At 37.2% G+C, this 21,351-nt stretch overlaps 1 protein-coding gene across 2 annotated transcripts in view; it reads right to left on the bottom strand.

Moving 5' to 3' along the window:
- LOC106132760 (membralin) overlaps positions 1 to 21,351 on the bottom strand; it is an 89,353-nt gene that overhangs the window by 33,225 nt on the left and 34,777 nt on the right. For both annotated transcript variants that reach the window (XM_060949529.1, XM_013332282.2), the window contains exon 9: positions 12,775 to 12,907. In XM_060949529.1, coding sequence (XP_060805512.1) covers positions 12,775 to 12,907 — 133 coding nt within the window. The remainder of the gene's footprint in view (positions 1 to 12,774; positions 12,908 to 21,351) is intronic.

Genomic DNA, 21,351 nt, shown 5'->3' with positions numbered 1-21,351 from the left:
TTCGTGTACTATAAACAGAATCTCAATAAAAAGCCGACCCCCTGTATTGTATTATAGATCTGATAGCTGTTTCTATAAGTTGACAGGTAGTGAATGCTATTACGAGTAGCATTAAGTCCACTATTATACATTTGAAGCTCAATAAAGTAAAAAAACAAAAACATGGGTGTGGTGAGGGAAGAATTTTTTATGTACCAATTATTAAGTTGGACCAAGTCAAACTCATATCAGAAAACGAATTCTCTCTAATCAGATATATAGTTTTCGCGTGATACGAGTACATGCATACAGACAGAAATTCTAACAATCACATTTTTGTCTTCTGTTGTACATGTAGATCCCTCATATTGATTTTTTCCCAATGCCTTTCAAGATACACACATTGGCCATTTTAATTTTATATTAGCCGGAGCAGGTTGATTAAGACCATTGATTATATTATATTCGTTTTATGTCAGTATTTTCATGTCTTTCTTACTCATCTATCCCCTACTCCTTTTCTACACTTCTTTCATTCAAATATTAATAATGGCCAGGATTATCAGCTGATTTCCACAAACCCATGCAAATAAAAAAAATCGTGGAGATTTTGACTCCGGGTTGATTACTAATAATGAATTGTTATGAAGCCTGATAACCTGGCAACTTTGAATGTGGTTTTCAGTTTCCAAGCTGCACAAGGTTCTATAACGTTATTTGTACTCATAACTTGAGGTGTAGGGCCGCGGTCATAAAGAAGGCGTCTAAACAGGGGTGCGACGGCCAAGCCCAGCAAACAACACTTGACCGATCATCCTTTGTGCGATGGTCATATTTTATGAAACTAAGAAAGCATATTTCTTACTTTATACGCAGCGAGGGGATTTCGTACGTGTGTTTTGGTGTTTTATGAAGAACAAGTAAGTATAGGTTGATTAGAGTAAAATATTCGATTGATTCTCACGCAATGAAAATTATAAATAAACAACTGTGTAAATTGACGAAACACGTGGCACTTTCAAAGTCTTTGCTATTGTATTTTTAACCTTCTTCTAAACTCGTAAGACTAATAATTATCGTCCGCCAGTGTACATATTCATCTAAATCAAATGACTGTTTATTAACTTGTTATATTTATTTTTATGTGCAATAGTTTACAAATAAGTAAACAATAATACCTATCATTCAATGGGATCAATTCTATTTAGCAGTGTTTGTGTAAAGAGTTAAAACATATATATACACCTACAAAAACAATTTTCGTTCTACATACATACATATAATCACGTCTCCCTTGCGGGGTAGACAGAGCCAACAGTCTTGAAAATACTGATTTGGCTTTAAAATAGAATTGAGATTGAAAAAGTGTCAGGTTGCTAGCCTATCGCCTAAAAGAAGAATCCCAAGTTTATAAGCCTATCTCTTAGTGGCCTTTTACGACATCCATCAGAAAGAGATGGAATGGTCCTATTCTGTTTACTATTGGTGCCGGGTTCTAATATTAGTAAAACAAACACTTTAACAATAAATGTTGTACATATACACAAATCTTTTAAGTCAGTTTTAAGCATGTCTAAATGATTTGCTCAACACTCGTCACCTTCCCCCTGTTTTACTACGGGGCCATCAAAATCGTGTCATTATAATTCAACATATGTACATAAACAAATCGCCTGTATGATTTTGACCATTATTTAGTAGACAGTCGAGTTAGCGGTCGTGACTACATTGTTTTAGAATTAAACATTATACAAACATTAACAAATAATTTGTAAGATTAAACGCATACGCTTTATTATATAATATAAGTTGTTGCATGAATATGTTTGACTGGTTAATAATTTTAACTTACTGAAATATATTTCTTTCAAATGAGCAGATTACATCTTTCATACCTTTTATTAAATATAAATGACAAAAAGGCTAATGAAGTTATTAATTTATTGTCAAATTAAAAAAATTAAATAAAATTAGTTCAGAAGAGTGAAAACCTCAGAAAAATAAAATAAAACAATGAAATTAATCTGCTGCATTTTTAGAAGCATTAAAGTCGCGTTAAATTCAATGTCGCCTCCATTCATAGCGCTCAAAATGAACCAGTCGATTATGAAAATAACGTGTCAAGTGGGATGCGCCGCGTCGTGCCCGACCGCAATGTTAATGATATACAAATGAACAAGACAGTCTGCTGCCGTTCAGACGTATAGTTTGAAAATACGCGGTTACGACCTCGCTTTAATTCATGAACAGAAGTAAATTATTTGTTTTGACATCATAAATTCATACAAACTATATAAAGAGCTTTTTAATAAATAAACTCGAAAGCTTTGGAGAGGCAATTTGGCAAAACTAAAACTTCAATGTAGCAAGAACGAACCCCGTGTCTCATTCTAGTTTTAAATGTAACAATAAAAGAAAATTGTATTAATGAGTCTTAAAAAATATTTTAATTATTCACTGCTACACTGACCAAAACGTATGACACGACGAAAAATTCGTTTAAGTTAATGGATTAGTTAAAGACTTAACTCTGTGGGGCCTTGAAACATTTAATCGAGTAATGAGTAAACGAGTCTCCTTGTAACGACGATGGTCACGCTATCTACATACAAATGTTTTAGAAGTGACTGCAATGTATAGTGTTATTGGTGAAATATCATGCAAATGTGAAGCCACTAATGGAATATCAATTAAAATTACGTGCAACAAAACACCGTCATTATAGTAGATAGCTTTCATGTAGGTATGCAGCAGTTTCAATTTATTATTCTGCATTCGTTGTTTATGGTTAGCAAATGTTTATTAGATTATTGAGCGACTAAGTTCTATAGAAAAATATTATTTTATGTCATGTACTATAAAAAGTAATCAGTTATTACAATCTTAATGGAAACTATTTTCGCAAAGTTGACTGGCAGCGAACGTTAGAATTAAGTTATCTTTTAATTTATATATATATATGAAGTAAGTATTAATTATTGTTTTAAAAAGAATAAAATTAGTAAGTAATCATACGAGTAGTACGATGTCGGTCAACTTAATATCCGACTTTACATACATATAAACAAAAAATAACGCCTCTTTCCCATAGAGGTAGAAAGATACTATATCTTTGCCACGATCCCTACTTCTTTCGCTTCATCCACATTCAATACTCTCTTCGTGCAAGCTCTTCATGACTTTACATCAAGATTATCCTCAAATCGTGTCTCGACATTGTCAACTCTACGGCACCATAATGAGATTTTAATTGAGGGCGTACCGCGCTGATCCGTCGACAGATACACTTAACTTCATTACGCTGGCCGATTACGTTACCTAATGTAATTGTTCTGTTAAACAATTATGCATTCGGATGTTCGGGCTAACAGTCACTGACGCCTTGGCAGCCCTAAACGAAGGCGGTTTGGCAAAAAACCGTATTTTTGCGACTCGACTTGACGATTTTTTTGTCATTTATTGAAACAAAATTAAAGCTTTATTAAAGATAAAAAGTTGACAAACCTTATTTGTAAACAGTAGTCAAGCAGTTGAAGTAACCAGATCAAAGCTAGGTTAACACTGTAAGGTTACTAAGACGGAAATCGCTTCTTGTAAGTAAAATCAGTCTTGTAGAGAACGCAACCACAACCTTTTATCAAATTTGCCCATGCGTAAGCGCTCCGATCACGACACCTTGCGATTAAGACACAAGCAACACTGGAATTTTGATTTATTACAATTATAGCTTTTTCGATATGGTCAAATATGACACAAGTGATCTATTGTGCAGCATGCCCACCATGTGACAATGCCTGGTTTGAAGGCGGGGTCGTCGAGATGCAAATGAGGCTGCGGCGTCGACGCTCAGGCGCCGGGGCGACGAGGCCGACTAATCGTGACGACACTATGTCGCCCTCACTTGAACTCTAATTGTACGGAGGTTTGTAGCAAAATATTGATAGGTATGTTTATTATATTTTTTTTAATATGAATACTTGCATAGACTAACAATCTTTTTCACCCTTACAGAATAGAGCCAAGATTCTCGAGACTCTAATCTTTTATTTCTAGAATCGGATAGCGTCAGGTTGCTAGCACGATGCCCAAAAGAAGAATCGCCAGTATCTAGATCATTTCTAAGTAGAACAATTCATATTAAACAAAAACATTTGTACATTAGAAAAGCTAAAAATACCTTAAAACAAGGTGATTTCTTGCCGCTCGTTCCCAGTGGACATCATCCCCTAGTCCTCGCGAGTCGGTCGAGCGTAATTAACGCTTGCGAGCAGCCGTCATCGCGCATTTGCTACACGCTCCGGTGAGCGCCCGTGTCGACGAGGAATAGCGGTAACCGCCAGATAAACATTAAGCGTTTTAGATAACCTACAAAATCACGGACAACAGACAGGAGGATAAGGAAACTGCACGTAACGGTAGAAGTTGGTTGGAGAAATATACATTCGTTTTTGGTACCTAACGGACACAATACACACACTAAGACTTTCTCATAGTCAATAGTCACAAAACTTGAAAGCTACGTTTAGCTCAAGATATGTAGTAATTTAGTGATTAAATTTGGTAAAACACATTTACTTTAAAAATATACATATTTATAAAAATATACAAATATGAATACACTTTACAAATATATATATTAAATGAGTTTTATTATTATAAATACTTTACATATATAAAAATCACGCCTTTCCCGGAGGGGTTTACCCCTCGTGGCAACTATAGTATAGTATCATACTACTTGCAGTATATCTCTGCATACTTCTTTCGCATTATCCACATTCATAACTCTCTTCATGCAAGCTCGGCAGTATCGGGTACTATTGACCTGACCTTTTGTCAGGATGTCCTTCTCGTCCTCTAGAAAAAATGTGTTACTTTAGGTTATACGTTTAAAACAAAAAATAAAACATACTTTTACCATTTTGATTGCGACAGAATGGTTTCCTAATTAGTGTGTTCAGCGGGTGACCGATGGTTCATTGAAAAGTACGAGTATGTACACGGCCATGCCGATATTGCATACAAATTAATTTGCTTATTGAAAGGTTGCACCAACATCATTTGTTCAGTGCGCGGCAAACATTTCATTGGGTGCCTCATTATCATTATATCAAAGTGAACCGAAGTATCAATTTATCGGTTTTAATTAAAATTTGTCCTATTGTTTCTATTTTGATAAAATCAACCTCTGTACCACACCACAATAAATTTTTGTTTTCTACAATCAAATTTCACATAAAAAAGTTGGGTTTCGATATTTAGAAATAGTTAATATACTACTCTGTCAAGAAAGTAGCAGGAAAAGATCAATAATACACAAACTGTTTGTTATTCATCCAAATTTATTTTATCACCTTCAAAATATGCTCCTTTAGAAACGATACACTTACGCCAACGAATAATCCAATCATCAAAACATTTTTTAAACGCTGTTTCCGGAATTGAGGTCAGTTCTCGCCGCGAATTCTCTTTTATGTCTTCTACCGATTGAAAACGGGTGCCACGAAGTGGTAATTTGAGTTTAGGAAAAAGAAAAAAGTCGGCTGGAGCCATATCTGGTGAATATGGTGGTTGCTCGATGGTATTTGTTGAGTGTTTGGTTAAAAATTCGTTCACAATGATGGCCTTGTGCGAAGGTGCATTATCATGGTGCAAAATCCAAGAATTTCCTTTCCACAAATCTGGCCTTTTTCGTCGGATTTGCTCTCTTAAACGCCGCATAACACTCAAATAATATTCCTTATTTACCGTTTGACCTTCCGGCAAGAATTTCGAGTGCACAACACCGCGATAGTCAAAGAAAACAGTCAACATGACTTTGACTTTTGAACGACTTTGGCGTGGTTTTTTCGGTTTCGGTTCAGTTGGAAGGCGCCACTCCGAAGCTTGTTGACTAGTTTGCATGTCAAACTCGTAAACCCACGTCTCGTCACCAGTAACAATGCGTTTCATGAATGTTGGGTCGGAATTGACTCGTTCTAGCATGTCCTCAGCGACTCTCATGCGATTGAGTTTTTGAAAAAAATTCAGGTCTTTTGGGACTAGCCGAGCGGCAACATGTTTCATACCCAAATTATTAGTTAAAATGGTACGGATCGACTCGTGAGATACAGAAAGTTCGGTGGCTATCTCTCTCAAAGTTGAATGAGGATTTTCAGTCACTATTTCCTTCACTTTAGCGATGTTAACTTCAGTTGCAGACGTTGATGGCCTACCAGAGCGAGGCAAATCTTCCATCACATCTCGACCGCTTTTGAACGCTTTGTACCACTCATAAGCACGAGTTTTTGATAAAGTCGATTCACCGTAAGCCTTCTGTAACATTTTCAGTGACTCCGAACACGATATTCCATTGGCAATGCAAAATTTAAGACAAACTCTTTGTTCGATGTTTTATCCATTATGAAATTAGCAATACACACTAGATATGATATAACTAAAAATAGCACTGTATTTAATGTAAACAACAGATGCAACTCAAACTCCGCGCCAAAATGGAAAACAGTTGTGCCAATCTAACAACAACAAAAAAAACTAAAATTTGAATTTGGAACCATAAATAAATAATCCATTCCCGATACTTTTCTGACTGAATGTATATTCTATATTTATGTAAAATTGCACGTTCGGAGAATCGAACATCGTATCAATTACTTTTTCAGTGCTGTAAATATTAATAATTTATGTGATGATTTATTCCAAACTACGATTTCGCTTCAAGCTTAATTTTAACAACCACACAAATATGTGTGTCTATCTAAAACACAAAAGATTGCGTAAGTTCAATATAATTAATTACAGACCTTTAACGTTGCGAAATAACTAAAACGATATTGACTCATAGTGATGTTGAATTGCCTTGCATTCGACAAAATACCTGTATTTTCACTTTGCTGGTACCCATTGATATTTGTTTAGAGCTCATTATTTTATGTAGCGCTCTGTTTACAGATGTCGACATTTCATTCCTGTTTCGTTATAATGTTTTGTTTATACGCCCCATTATTTGAATCGAGTAATATGTCTTTTTTATTTACCGACGTCGTTATGACTTGATTTGGTAATGGGGTAAACAACCTAAAAGTACATTTCTTGCATACATTTTATTTAAATATACCTATAATAAAAGAGGACACTGACTGATTAGTATATCGACGCAAACCGCTGGGACTTGAGATTTGTAATTTGGCATATAGAATGTAGGTTCCCTATATGGTCTGGAGGTGCATTAAGAACGGATTTACCGAAATTCCCTCTAGAAAAGAAATCCACGGTATTTAATTTTAACGCGGACGGAACAGCGGGCGTACTCTAGTTTTATATGTAACTTTTGTCTACACGCGAGTGGATAACAGGCACGGATTTAATTACGGATACGAAGAGGCAAAAAGTATACACTTAATGCCTATTTATTTCTCGAAGCGACTGCCCAAGTGCCGTATTGGCATGCTTCAGCTCAGGCTAATCGTGCGTACACTTTGGCTAACTTTATTTAACGCCTAGCTCCATGAAGCGTGCGCCTCCTTAATCAAAAGGCGTACAGGCACGAAGCAATTTGGCTGGTCGTCCGTACGGCAATAAGGACTGAGCGCTATTAAAACAAGCGCAAATAAAGCAAATTGAAAACGGCACCGCACCCCCTTCCCCCTGGCGGGGGTTAGTGCGACCGTGCCCCCGCTAGCCTCTTTTACCCCGCAAAAACAACGCCAACGTCTGAAGGGACCACGCTCCATCTAAGGACCCACATAGTTTTTACAGCGTTGAATATACATTACACATTGACAGTCACAATAACAAAATTTGGTTTCGATCACTATTCTAGCATCCAATGAATGTTCAATGAGTTTCGTTATCGATGAATTTAAAAAGTAAAATTTTAGTATCAACAATCATCTCTATGAAGTCAGATTACTATTAAATTTAGCTGGCTTTTCCACGTCTGGGTCATATCATGAGTGGACCCCGCACCCTTCCCCTGAGGAGAAATACCAAAAACGCAATGGCAACGAACGCCGAAAAAAGATAATTTCTATGTGTCCTAATTATGTACTCACATGTAAACAGCTCTATCATAAATACACTCATACATTAAAATCGACGAAGACAAACCATTTTTTAAGTATACTTTAAGTATGCTATGAAATAAAATTCTCATTAAAGCAAAAATGATATAAGCTTATAGAATTTTCAACGTACAATATTACTAAGAAACCTTCTTTGAGTCACTGCGTAAATAGTAAGAGTTCTTTGTCAATTTAGATCTACTGATGTATGCACAAGCTTTCTTTGCATTTGTGCCAGCGATCAAATTACCGTTACGTAATAAAGACATTAAAAGTATGCAATATCCTATCTTACGTACTTGACAAAGCAGTGCTCGGAAAATGAAAAATATTTTCATAAATTCACGGTTGGGTGATTTTATGCACAATATTATCATACTTTGAATCAGATCATCTCATGTGATAACCAATATTACATGTCGCGATTTAAATTCTTCAGTAAAATAAATGTTATTCCTATAAGTGTAATCGGATGCTCCGTCTAGTGTCGATAAAAACAATAATCGGGAGTTTGTTTTTGCTTCTAATCATTACTTACATATATATCGGAATAACATATTATGTTTTTGTTTCAAAATGTTGCTATAGGATATTCGCAAAATCAATACTCTCCCAGTATAACAAATGCGAAAGTTTTTATATCTCGCTATCGTATTTTGTTTGGCACTAATACCGCTCATTACGATTTACTTCAATTTTAATTTTAATTGACCGCGCGTATGACCTCAATCTGTTACCCTTAAATTTTTTATTGGCAGTTTGGGTGCGTTGGACTCAATCTGCTTGATGGTTTGCAAGACCTCATGAGGTCTAAGGTCCTCGCAATCTCAAAATATTATGTCTCCTTGACAATCTCTAAGCTGGTACAGGTATCAGGGAACAGGGACCTTAAAACCATGGCGAATCGAAAACGCGTTACGGGGTGATGAATATTTTGAACATTTTTTTTCGAATTCAATGTAAGTAGTCGAAGGTCCGAGCCGGTGACGGCGCGGCGGTGTCGCGGCCGGCCACGCTTGCGGTCCGGGCTCGTCACGACCCGCTCCCCGCATAAATCTCGGCGACCGCCAATTAAGGCCCACCCCGACAGTTTGTCTACGACGCCGCCCTGATTGCTTTCACTCGGCGACACTCTAGCCAACCTCTGATCCATGGACGTAGAAATTGGAGGATAACTCTCTGGGGACCACTCCGGGGTGTCACGTGACGCGCTTGAAATTCTTTGCGGTGGTAATTACGGGTAGAAATTAGCTAGCGATGAATTCATTTATTCTCTGCTATTACATGGACGGTGGCAGCAATTTGTATTGGCCCTGTAATAACGATTGTGCTGTGAAACACTTATTTCTTGTTTAAAATTAAATAAATCCCAAATTTATCGAAATGTATATAGCACATACAGAAAAACCGGCATAATTGTAACTAATAGCACTATTCATACGATGAGTCTACGATACCAGAGATAAAGCGCTCACATTGCGGAATTTTTAGTAAACCTTTAAGTCAATTGTCTTCGTAACTTAAAATACCATATCCAATTTTCATCATCACATGTTCCTTGCCATCAATCTGGGAATCGATAACTTTGCTATATTTAGATGACCACGTAACATATCCTGTACGTGGTTCGTCTTAACAAAATGAATGTGTTTATTGTGACATTTAAGAATAATTGAAGAACTCAGTATTATACTCTTCAACAAATCACTAACATTTGTGGCAGTAGCGATCACTGTCTAATACAAGGCTTTTTGAGTGAACAACTAATTGGTTAAATTGACTTCCTAGTTCCGTTTTTGATAAGTCAGTAAACTATCCGTAGCCAGTCGTAGCAATGCTACGCCTGAAGTCTAGTGTTACAACTCTTCCTAGCAGTCTTTCCCAGCAAATTAAGAAGCTGCTACGAGAAAAATGTACGTACTAAATTGTAACCTATTCGAAATCTAAATTTAACGCGCCATATCATCTTAATTTAAAGCGTGGATATTGTTTATATAATCCCGGCGCGTGAGTCGACGCGTCGTTAAGGGCGCCTTCTCGTGTGTCATTTTAAGGATGTGCCAAATTGAAGGCTCCGCCGGGCGTCATCGCGAGGGGAGACTGATTTATGCCCGTGGCCCCCGCGGCTTCGATTAGAGGTTTATTCACTCGACCGAGGTCAGTTTTCTTATATGTGCCTTAATATTGTCGCCAAAGAGAATCAATTTTATATAGAGCGCGCAAATAATACTTGCTACTAAGCATTGCCACATTTAAGTTCTTCTAATTTAAGTATAAAAAAATTTAATTGTCAAAAACTGTACAAATTTAAAGGGCAACGAGTAGGGCGTTTAATAGTTTTTAAAAAATTACCACAACTCCGAATGCCAATGCTAAGCTGTCTTTCATCCTTACAAACACCCTTGATATCTTTTTTTATATATTTATATTCTGTTCCAACACACCCACGGCTTTAAATAGTTACGCCCTTTATGAAACAGGGATAAAAATAGATCTCCACTATCGCCGCCCTTAATAAGAGATGTTATTGCGTCAGTTATACGCGTTTTAGGGAGGTAGATATTTTTCGTATTTCGTAATTAAGGGGGTGGATATGAAGGGCGCGAGTTATAGACATAAAGTTGCATTGACCAGCTCATTATAAGATAAACGAACGAATGTATGTACCTATATTGATCGAATTAAGGACGTCCTGGTTAAGAGTCAGGTCGAAAGTACCCGACTTTCATGAAGAGAGTTATGAACGTGGACGTAGCGAAAGAGATCGTTGCAAGTGGAAGGATATAGTCTCTGCCTCCGGGAAAATCGGTGTGATTTTATGAATGTTACATACATACATAAAAACAATTATAAGATAAACAAGTACTAAGCATTCAAGGATTTGGTTTTTTTTCTCCACAGATTAAACTCTCAGCAGTTGGCGCCAAAGCTTTAATATAATTACTAGTAATCAAGTTGGATTATATGAGATAAAAGACCTACAAAATCAATAGGTCAAATAACAACAAACAGAATTGTAACTTCAATGTAAAATATGTCTTTTGACTTGGGTAATTTATAACTAAGACGTTTGAACAAATAGAATGTACATCTCAATAAAACCTCTCAAATTTTTAATATAACACTCACGTTTAAAATTGTCCCTTGCTCTCCCCTATTATATTAGATTATGTCACATGCCACCCATCAAAGTACGTGCTAAAACCGAAACTCATCAACACAAGAGGGCGCCTGCCGCAGCAGTAAACTCTTCAAGTTTGCGCCATTTCGGGCAATTTCGTCATTCTATATTTACTTCAGACTAGAGAGCGCCCGTGGCTCCACCCGCGTAAAATGAAATATCATGATAACTCCCATTCCCGTGAGAATTTCCAAAAATCCATAGATGACGTCTCCTAGCTACAATCTACCTTCTTGCTAAATGTTATCATTATTGGCCTACTGCGCCAATAAAGATAAAATTTGGCAGAAAATTTTGACATTTCTTGATCAGTGTGTGTGTTTTACTCTTTTATATATGTATATAGTTAGATGTACAATTTTTTACTACATACGACAATTAATATGAGATGTTTTTGTTGATTTCAGAAATACACATCATGAATACGCAACTTGTGATTAAAACTTTGTTTTTAAATTTGTGTACTTATAATGTAGTTATACATTATATTACGGCACGTTGCCGTGGGCAAACGATTTACAGGAACTACACAATTTATAAATTACGAGTTTTACATACATACATACATATGGTCACGTCTATATCCCTTGCGAGGTAGACAGAGCCAACAGTCTTGAAAAGACTGAATGGCCACGTTCAGCTATTTGGCTTAATGATAGAATTAAGATTCAAATAGCGACATGTTGCTAACCCATCGCCTAAAAAAGAATCCCAAGTTTGTAAGCCTATCCCTTAGTCGCCTTTTACGACATCCATGGGAAAGAGATGGAGTGGTCCTTTTCTTTTTTGTATTGGTGCCGGGAACCACACGGCACTAATACAAAAGTTATTACGAGTTAAAGTTAATCCGAGTTTTATTTTCTTTCTTTTCATCTACATTATATTCTATGTTATCTGAGAAAATATTAAACAATATCCGGTAAAAATTGGAATTGTGTTTATTAGTTGTGATATAATGTTGAATAACGTTAAATAGCCTATACGAGTATTTCATTTTATGGTTTATTTTACTTGTCTTGTTTCAATTTATGAAAATTTTCATCCGAAACATCTCAATGTGTATAAATTAACATTTAAAATGCTCTGAAGTGATCAACAAACTTATTAAGATATAATTGAAGTTTACTCCTGTAGTCAAATCTAGTTTTATTGTTTAATAACAATATCTATTGTTGAATTACACAATAATTGCTATCCTTGGCTAGTTGTCTTTATTAAAGTTTTATGTGTCATGTACGTAACTTTATGGGCCGCCGCTGACTTCATCAATGTTATGGAATTACTCTATAATTCAATTAAGGGATATAAAGTGATGTCTTGTAAAATTTGTCATAAACATGTGCTTCTAAATACTGAAACTTGTACTTGATATCTAAACTAACCCATGCAAAGTAATATAAAATTTAAGTCATATATTATATTCGTCAATAAATTTTTCAAAGTTTATCGAAATTGACCAAATACTAATAAAAAAGTAACTTAAATAAAACGTTTACCTGATGGTATGTAACGTGATGGAAACCAACATTTATCTTAATACGAGTAACTTACCTTAACCAATGCCTCTTGGCAATGGCGGTGTGGCAGCAGATCGCGTCATACTGGTCAGCGATCCACACGATGAGTATAATATAGAAAGCTGTTGTGGTGTCATTGAAAAACTCTGACATGATTGCCTCCATACCTGGGAACAACAAAATTAAAAGATGTAAGTCACACGCTAATTAATGAAATCGCAAAACCTTACTAAGGGAGGGACAATGGAAGTCTCTAGGAGACTGAATATTAGTCTTGCATATTTGAGCACTTGGCTATATTACACAATCTGTAGGTATTAATTTGGATAGTATTGAAGTGATTTCAATTATAATTTGAGATCTTCTGATCAAAAAAAAAATGAAAAAATTTTTGGTCACTTAGAAACTTGAAATTTAAATAGTCTCTAATATCAAATGACATTTACAGACAACTAAGCAACTGTCTAATATCAAATTAGAGAAGTTGAAAACAGTGACCGCTGTGGTAAGTTTCTCGCATTCGTGCCTGTCTACCCATCAACACTCGGATATAATTCGAAGCAAGAGTTAATTGAGCATACGACGAACAACACCACAGATCTTATGCTAGATAAGATATGATAAAAAGTTCTATAGTTAATGCAAGTAAAAAAAAGCTTTCTTGAGTGAAGAATATCAGCCTAATTGCTCACTAATGCTCTTACAATGAGAGAAATCATGGTAATGAAACCTGCATAATCTTGCAACTATATGTGTAACCATGATTCAATGTGGATCAGATCTCCTGCAAAGGTTGCGCACGCATATGGGACGGGAGTTCCTTCTTGTGAAAACCTAACTCGAGCTCAAGAGAGATAAGGACGTAACCAGAACTAAGGCCAAGAGGATTATGATTGCCAAACATGCGTCATGTTTAGAAATTCGCTTCAAACATGCAAAAAGTTTACATCAGTGTACACGGTTAAATGACGCGAAAGCAAGTCTTCGCGGACCGTACCCGGACGTGTTAGCGTCGTCGGTTGACCGCATCAAACTGAAAACCCCAATCACAAGTACTAAATACTATTGCACTAAATTTACGGCGGCAAACAATAGCAATAAAGTCAATTACTTTGGATACAATGTATTAATTTCACATTTATACTTCGAACATCCAGAAAGTATAAATCAGTGTACACGGTTAAACGTCGCAGAAGCAAGTCCTCGCGGACCGTGCCCGGACGTGTTTATTGTATCAGTGTCGCCGGTCGGCCTCATCAAAATGCAAATTAGCCGGGCCTGCGCCGGCGAGCCGGACAGTTGCCCGTATTGAGTTATATCCGAGATTCGCACTGTTTGTACCTGAAAGCTATACGAATAAAACCGTGAGCGCGCAATCTGATTCCGAATATTGATTCGGTCTGTTTGCTGAATGAATTGCATTTTCGGTCAATATGCTTATTTATGATGTCCTCTTCGTTGATGGGATGATTAAACTGAATACTGGGGTATGATTCTGTTGTGCACTCCACTGTTAAAATTAATTAAATATTTATTCTTTATTTCTCAGCATCATCAGTCATATGTGTATAAATGCGTCATGATGAAGTAATAGGAATTGACACCATATGTGAATCTCGATTCCATTACTAAGCATTCCAGCCAAATATGACCTTAGTCTTGTGGCTATTGCCTCTTGCTACCCCTTTAGAAATAAAGACTTGAATTCGTGTGTGTGTACGTATGTGGAGAAATGTTACTTTCTTTGCATCGAGTATGACTTGCATATCTTGTAAAAACATGAATGTCTAACAGCAAAATTGCAATACATCTCAGTGAAATTTACCGCAATCACATCTACACACACACGGCGCTGCAGAATGAATCGGTCGCTTTATGTCTGGTAGTTAATAAGCTCTCGCCGAGTTCACATTTCAGTTGGGCATGTCTTCCTTGCATGGGTTAGACGTGGAAGGAGGGAGAGGGGGCGATATTGGCTTTCTTTATATTACGTATATCTTGCATCAGTCGTTATGTGTAATTTCCTCTGGCCGATTATGACTCTCGATCTTTAACCAAACACATGATCTTGAAAATCAACTTTGCAATACATCCCAGTGAAACCCACCGCAATCGGTCGCTGCATGTCGGGTAGTTAATAAGCTCTCGCCGGGTTCACATTTCGGTCGTTAGCGAGTAATTGTCGGCACCTAATTAGTTGTCGACACCCGACCGCGGGCTCCGGTGTCTCACACATGACCCACCGCCATATTTAATGCCGCTCTGTGAAGGTTGCATACGAGTTTGTGTGGAGGACTTGGTTAGAGTGAGACGTTGGGGTGGTGTTTAAAACCAATTAATGAAATTAAAAGAAATAAAGCTTGATTTAAAAAATTCTAACAATATGAATTCGTTAATTTAAACTTAATTCAAATGGGCATTTAAAAAATAATATTTTATGTAATAATAGGTAAGGGTACCTACTTAATATATACTTAATTATATAGATTGATGCTAATGTATACCCTAATGTTTATTTTACAAGAAGTAGTATTTAACATAGTCTCTGCCCACCTCCATGGAATACATCACGCGTGATGGATCAATCACATCAATTTAAACTTAAGATCAAATGTTAAGCTTTATAATAATATTATTAAACAAAAATAAAACAGAGTAACGTTGAATAACATGGCACGTTATCCAGTACGGAACACTTGTATGGAAGACTTGTACGCATCCGGATCCACTTGCCAACAAATCACATTTTCATAACTTCCATACTTCTCACATGCTTGTAAAGGTGAGAGCCTTATTAAAAACCCAGAGTTACCTATGTGGCTGATTCAAATATCAAATTTAATTTTTGATTTTGGCCTAGTAAGGCCACATATTTTTTAATATTGCGCTCAGCCCGATAGTCTGAAGCGACCCTAAAAGTCACCAGCAGTTACATATTCAGCGGAGCGCGCGACGTAATCCTGAGTGAGACGAGTACCGGACCGGCCGACGTGCCCGGCGCTCGCGCGCTATTAATTTTAATTCCGAGCATTTCCGAGTGCCGGCGAATATAGTCGAAGATCGCCGAAAGGCACGCTCCGCACTTTGGCGGTGTTAAATGGTGCAAATTAAGCCGGCCGAAATTCGCTTTTGGATATTTATATGTCCAGTGACCTTGCAAGGCAAAACAGGATTAGAACGGACGAAATTCTCTTTAGTTTCGGAGAAATAGAAACAACTTTCCTTTAATTTTTATATATTATAGTATAACGAGCCACGCTAGTTTGAAATCGCACGTCGTAGTCGGTCATTAATATGTGTATGAAATTTGTTTCAAATATATAAGTATATAAATAAATCTTGTTAATATCTTGTTGTTATCAATTATAATTACACTTCCTACAACATAAAATTCTCAGACATTAGTTCCTTAAAAAACAGCAGTATAATTTCCAAAAGTAAATAAAATTGTAAAAATTGTTTGTTTACATTAGCATAAACAGAATCGATACAAAACGTCACCCAGCACCGGACAGGCGTGCGGGACAGGTTTGAGAGGTTGTCGGCGGCAGGCGGCGACTGCAGGTGGTCTGCGGATCTTGTCGGACGAGGGCAGCCCGGACACCGGCGCCATAATATCCGCGACGAGAAAATCAGTCACGATTAACGAAACCCGAGCTTTGAAACATACTAGCTGAAAGTACAACTAACATACATACATACATATGGTCACGTCTATATCCCTTGCGGGGTAGATAGAGCCAATAGTCTTGAAAAGACTGAATGGCCACGTTCAGCTATTTGGCTTAATGATAGAATTCAGATTCAAATAGTGACAGGTTGCTAGCCCATTGCCTAAAAAAGAATCCCAAGTGTGTAAGCCTATCCCTTAGTCGCCTTTTACGACATCCAAGGGAAAGAGATGGAGTGGTCCTATTCTTTTTTGTATTGGTGCCAGGAACCACACAACTAACAACGCGTGAATTGAGAATTTGACATTTACTGTCTTGTTTTATAACGATTTCTAAAATCAGATGTTGAAATGCAACGTAATATAAAAGATAAATAAATAAACTAAATACCATTCTTATCTTAAAATTTACGATTAACAACACAATACAAAGTTTTCAATAAGGATAAGGTATAGTCGTAGTGTAAGCCGTGAATAGAACATTACAAGCTTTTACCAATGGAACTAAACTTGTATGTAAATTATGTATTTTCAAATCTATCATTTCATAATTTTGTTTAAAATACTAAAAAAATATACCTATATTGTACTTATTAAAAGCCGAAAAAACATCGGTTGATTTTTCATGTCTCTTGGAACAGTTGCTACGACTCGTAGCACTGCTACGCCAATGTCTACAAGTTCATCGTAGCAGGTCAAACCACGTGGCCACGTCACGTTTATAGCATAGTAAGCAGGAATGGTTAAAAAAATAATTCATATGATCCAGTGCTGAATTAAAACCTGCTGATAAACATAAACTTATCCAAAATAATCAGTGCAATGAAAAGCGACGCAAATATAACACAGTCGTACGTAAGAAAGAGCAATGGTACAATCAGATTTTTCCGAGGAGCCCTAAAATGGCGCACCGGATCCATTATTCTCAATTTGCGCGGGCCGCGACGGTGCACGGCGGGTGTCCCCCTTGATTAAACCAGGAAGTAAGAAGTAACAATTTGTGTGCATTTCTCTATTCGCCGCCGCCGGTTTATACAGTCCCCTGGATTGCACTTGAGATTTAGATTCTCTCACGTACTTACGGCACTGCAATTTTTGTTTAAGATAAAAATTCTGTATCAAAGTAATTTTTTTAAGCTTTATTTCGTCCCTTTTTGCGTTTATTTTGTTAAGTCCTCGAGCATAGCCTTTTTCTAGCAAAGGATCCCAGTTCGTAACTGTTCAAATATAAGTAGGTACTTACTATTAATAGTTATTAATAGTTGACGGCCTCTGTGGCGCAGCGGCAGTACGCTTGTCTGTGAGACCAGAGGTCCCGGGTTCGAATCCCGGTCAGGGCATGATGAGAAAAGAACTTTTTCTGATTGGCCTGGGTCTTGGATGTTTATGTATATAAGTATTTATTGTAAAATATAGTATCGTTGAGTTAGTATCTCGTAACACAAGTCTCGAACTTACTTCGAGGCTAACTCAATCTGTGTAATTTGTCCCGTATATATTTATATTTATTTATATTAATAACGATGCTTTCATCTGTATAGTAATGTAAGCTCTAAACCCTTATATACATACATATGTATATAGGCAAATGAATAATGCACCAAATCAATTCAAATGGAATCCATCAGGCCTACTAATAGCTAACTACTGAACGACGCCGGCGTCTAACTGCGTGTCCCGCCGCGTTTCGGCTAAGCCGTGCACCCGTGATCCGCCTTTACGAGATCGTTAGCGCCGGTAATCGCGACGTTGCACGGCCCGGATTACCTCCGTGCATTATTAGTGTTTTTATTGATTCACTCGGCTGCCGTCGTAAACTGAGATTATTATTCGCGACTACTCCCCCCTCCTCGCCTTCGTTCAGACACCCGCTGCGATTGATGTGCTCCTATTGGACCTAAGACTTGGTTGAGATGTGTAGGAGCTGCTTTTCACTCTTATTTTTACATGTTTCAGGTAGCACTATTTTGCTTAGGGCCCAGAGCTTGGCCAGAGTAAGTACTGCATACACATAAAATTATTTGCTCTTTTCACAAGTGGTCTACGAATACCTCAAAAGTCATCATCACAATAACGAGGACCACGAGTCTACCTCGATCCAGGAGTAGTAATGTTTGTAATGGAGCGACTACAATTTAACGTCCGTCAACATGTTGAACGAAGATCCTGATCAAATAAGATCAAACTGACACATTGCGTCGCCCGAATGTGCAGAAAAGCCTTGACGAAATGTCGATTACAGCTCTTTAGCACAAGTTGATGTGGATGAAGACACAAATAAAAAAAGATAGGTATTGTAATGAAGATTCTTTTGCACATACTTTCAGCTGTTGGCCCAAACCAAATCACAATCTAACAGTACAAAAGCGAGTACAGCCAGCGCCCTCCTCCAGTTGTTTTGTTACTTAATCGCTGCGATAACAACATTTAACGACGGCTAGGTGACTGGCGAAATTCCACTTCGATGTTTAGTGCTCATTCTATTTTCATTAACCATTTGCCCACTTAATGATCCAGATCCTAAGGGAGTGACTCAATGACTGGAACCCGTAAAATTAAACCTTAGCGTGACCTGAGCTGCAATCGATATCGTTTAAGGGATTTCTCTTCATTAGCTGTTATCTCATTAAAACAGTCTTTTCAGTCAACTTGCTCTTCTAATTGTAGTTTAAATTAACTTTTTGAATTCTTTACTAATTCGAATCATGGGTCTATTCGTAGCACCCTTGTAAGAAAATCATGAGAATATTTGACTGGTTCCGGTATAAACCGCAATCATATTATGAGTCACATTTTAAAAACATTGTGTACCTAAATAAAAAAAACTATTGATATATATTATTCGTTTAATTATACTTACCTAAACATATAAAATAAGTAGCCTAAGTCCATGACAAGTTTTTGTCACTAATCACTTTAACAATTAAACTTGTCCCGAACCCCAAAATCCACCAAAACAAGCGGACACTATTGCTAATTAAATAAACCTATCGAACCATAAAATACTTCAAATATATTTTAGCGAAATTCCAATACAAGCTGAATGATTTCCAAGTGGCAATAAATAAATAAAGAACGGAAGGTAAGCTGTATCGAGGGCCCGGTAATTCTATTTTAATTGCCTGGTATATATTTCAATGAGGCTAAAACCTCTTGTAACAACAAATATAGATCGCGAATCTTAAGGTATTATTATACAACAGATTACATAGTGAAACAGTAGTGCAATTTAATTTCAGAATATACGTTTTGTTTAGAAATTCAGTCCGCAAAGATCGTCTAGGGTTTGCAAGCACTTTCACTTAGTTCAACATTTGTCAAAGATTTTTTGTTGATATCTGTGTCACAGAGGTCAGACGAGAGATGTTTCATAAAGAAACTACTCTTGATATGACCTTTTGCCAGAACGTCTCCGATTTGATCAAGGTACGTTCATCTGGCCTTCCCATTCCACCAATTCCATTCACACTAATTTTGTATATTTGCTCAGTCAACCTACTTTCATTCATCTTCTCGACGTGACCAAACCATCTAACCATTTTCTTTTTTAATCATTTTACTATTTCTTTTTCACATTACCTACAACATTCCTCGCCAGATCATACTCGCTCACTTTTTCACCGCGTTTATTCTACTTTGCTTAATAAGAGCTTACACAATATCGCAAACGTTTCATAATATCAACATGATATGTGACGAACCCAAGGGGTTTAGGCAGACGACAAACTTCGATAACAAGCGGCGATGGCATTATTACACGCTAGGATCGGCTCAAGCAGTGCCCGCCTCGCCGCAAATACGGCGACTCATCGACAATTTGTATCGAGCGGGACGCATGCATGTTAATAAAGCCTATTGTGGCCCTTGCTGCCGTGAGATTAGCCAGCCCGAGCCGAGACGAACCAATCTACCGGCTTACGACAGACCTCTTTATACACTAGACTCAGCAATATCAACTTCCAATTATCATTCAACAGAGCAACACAAAATTAGCCAATATATTGATCGGAACTCGAACAATAGAACAATTTCGACACCGCTCGCATCTAAAGCCAAACACTGATTTCCTACGTTACTCAGGCCGATAAATTAATTAATAAATTCAATTTTATTTGATTACAACGAGCTGGTGGTTAAAATAAGGCGCGGAACTTTTACGACCCAATTAGAAGGGTAGAGGAAATGAAGACGAGCCTTATCGCATTACAGTATACAACAATTGTTAATCCTAATTCTGATAATCTTCTTCAATTATTTTAAATCTTAACACAAATTTAAAAATAAAATATACAGGTGAATATGTAAAAGTAGTTTCATTTCCTTTAACGATTCGCAATAGTGATGTGGACGAGTCAATAATTAAAATATCTGGGGACGTTTAATTTCGATAATCCGCTTTGGCACTCACGTTGGTTTATTAGTTTACGCTACTTTCCACTAGTTTCACTGGTACATAATTGCCTGAATATTTGATTATAGACAAAGCAAAATAAATATGTAAGTTGGAAGATGTAGATGTGGTAATAATATTTGTACGACTTTGACATGACATGTTATTAAACATGATACTAATGTTAATTAAAACACAAAGAGAAACGCTTACCCCTCCTGGTTAACCTACCCAAGGAATCTAGTGATACTTGATTTTAGTTCGAAATTCGCAAAATCTACGGTAACTCGATACAGGAAATTGAGGCCCCGTGACCAGGTAAAATTAGGGCAGAGCACTAACGTACAGCTAATGGGGAGAGTGGATCAGTCAGGCAGGCCTGGCCATGCCTCGCGGTCGAATCAACATTTGTCGAGCGATGGAATTACCACCGCGCGCCGCGTCAACGTCACATAATTGATTCAACGTTGGTCGGCGGACGGCACGCCTTTTTTTGTCCAGCGCCCGGAAAAAAAAAGGCTCAAAATCCACCGCCACTAATTCAATCTCTC

This window comes from Amyelois transitella, chromosome 19, assembly GCF_032362555.1.
Source record: "Amyelois transitella isolate CPQ chromosome 19, ilAmyTran1.1, whole genome shotgun sequence".
Taxonomy (NCBI): Eukaryota; Metazoa; Arthropoda; class Insecta; order Lepidoptera; family Pyralidae; genus Amyelois; species Amyelois transitella.
Note: the sequence above shows the minus strand (reverse complement) of the source record. Positions and strands in the feature narration are given on the sequence as shown.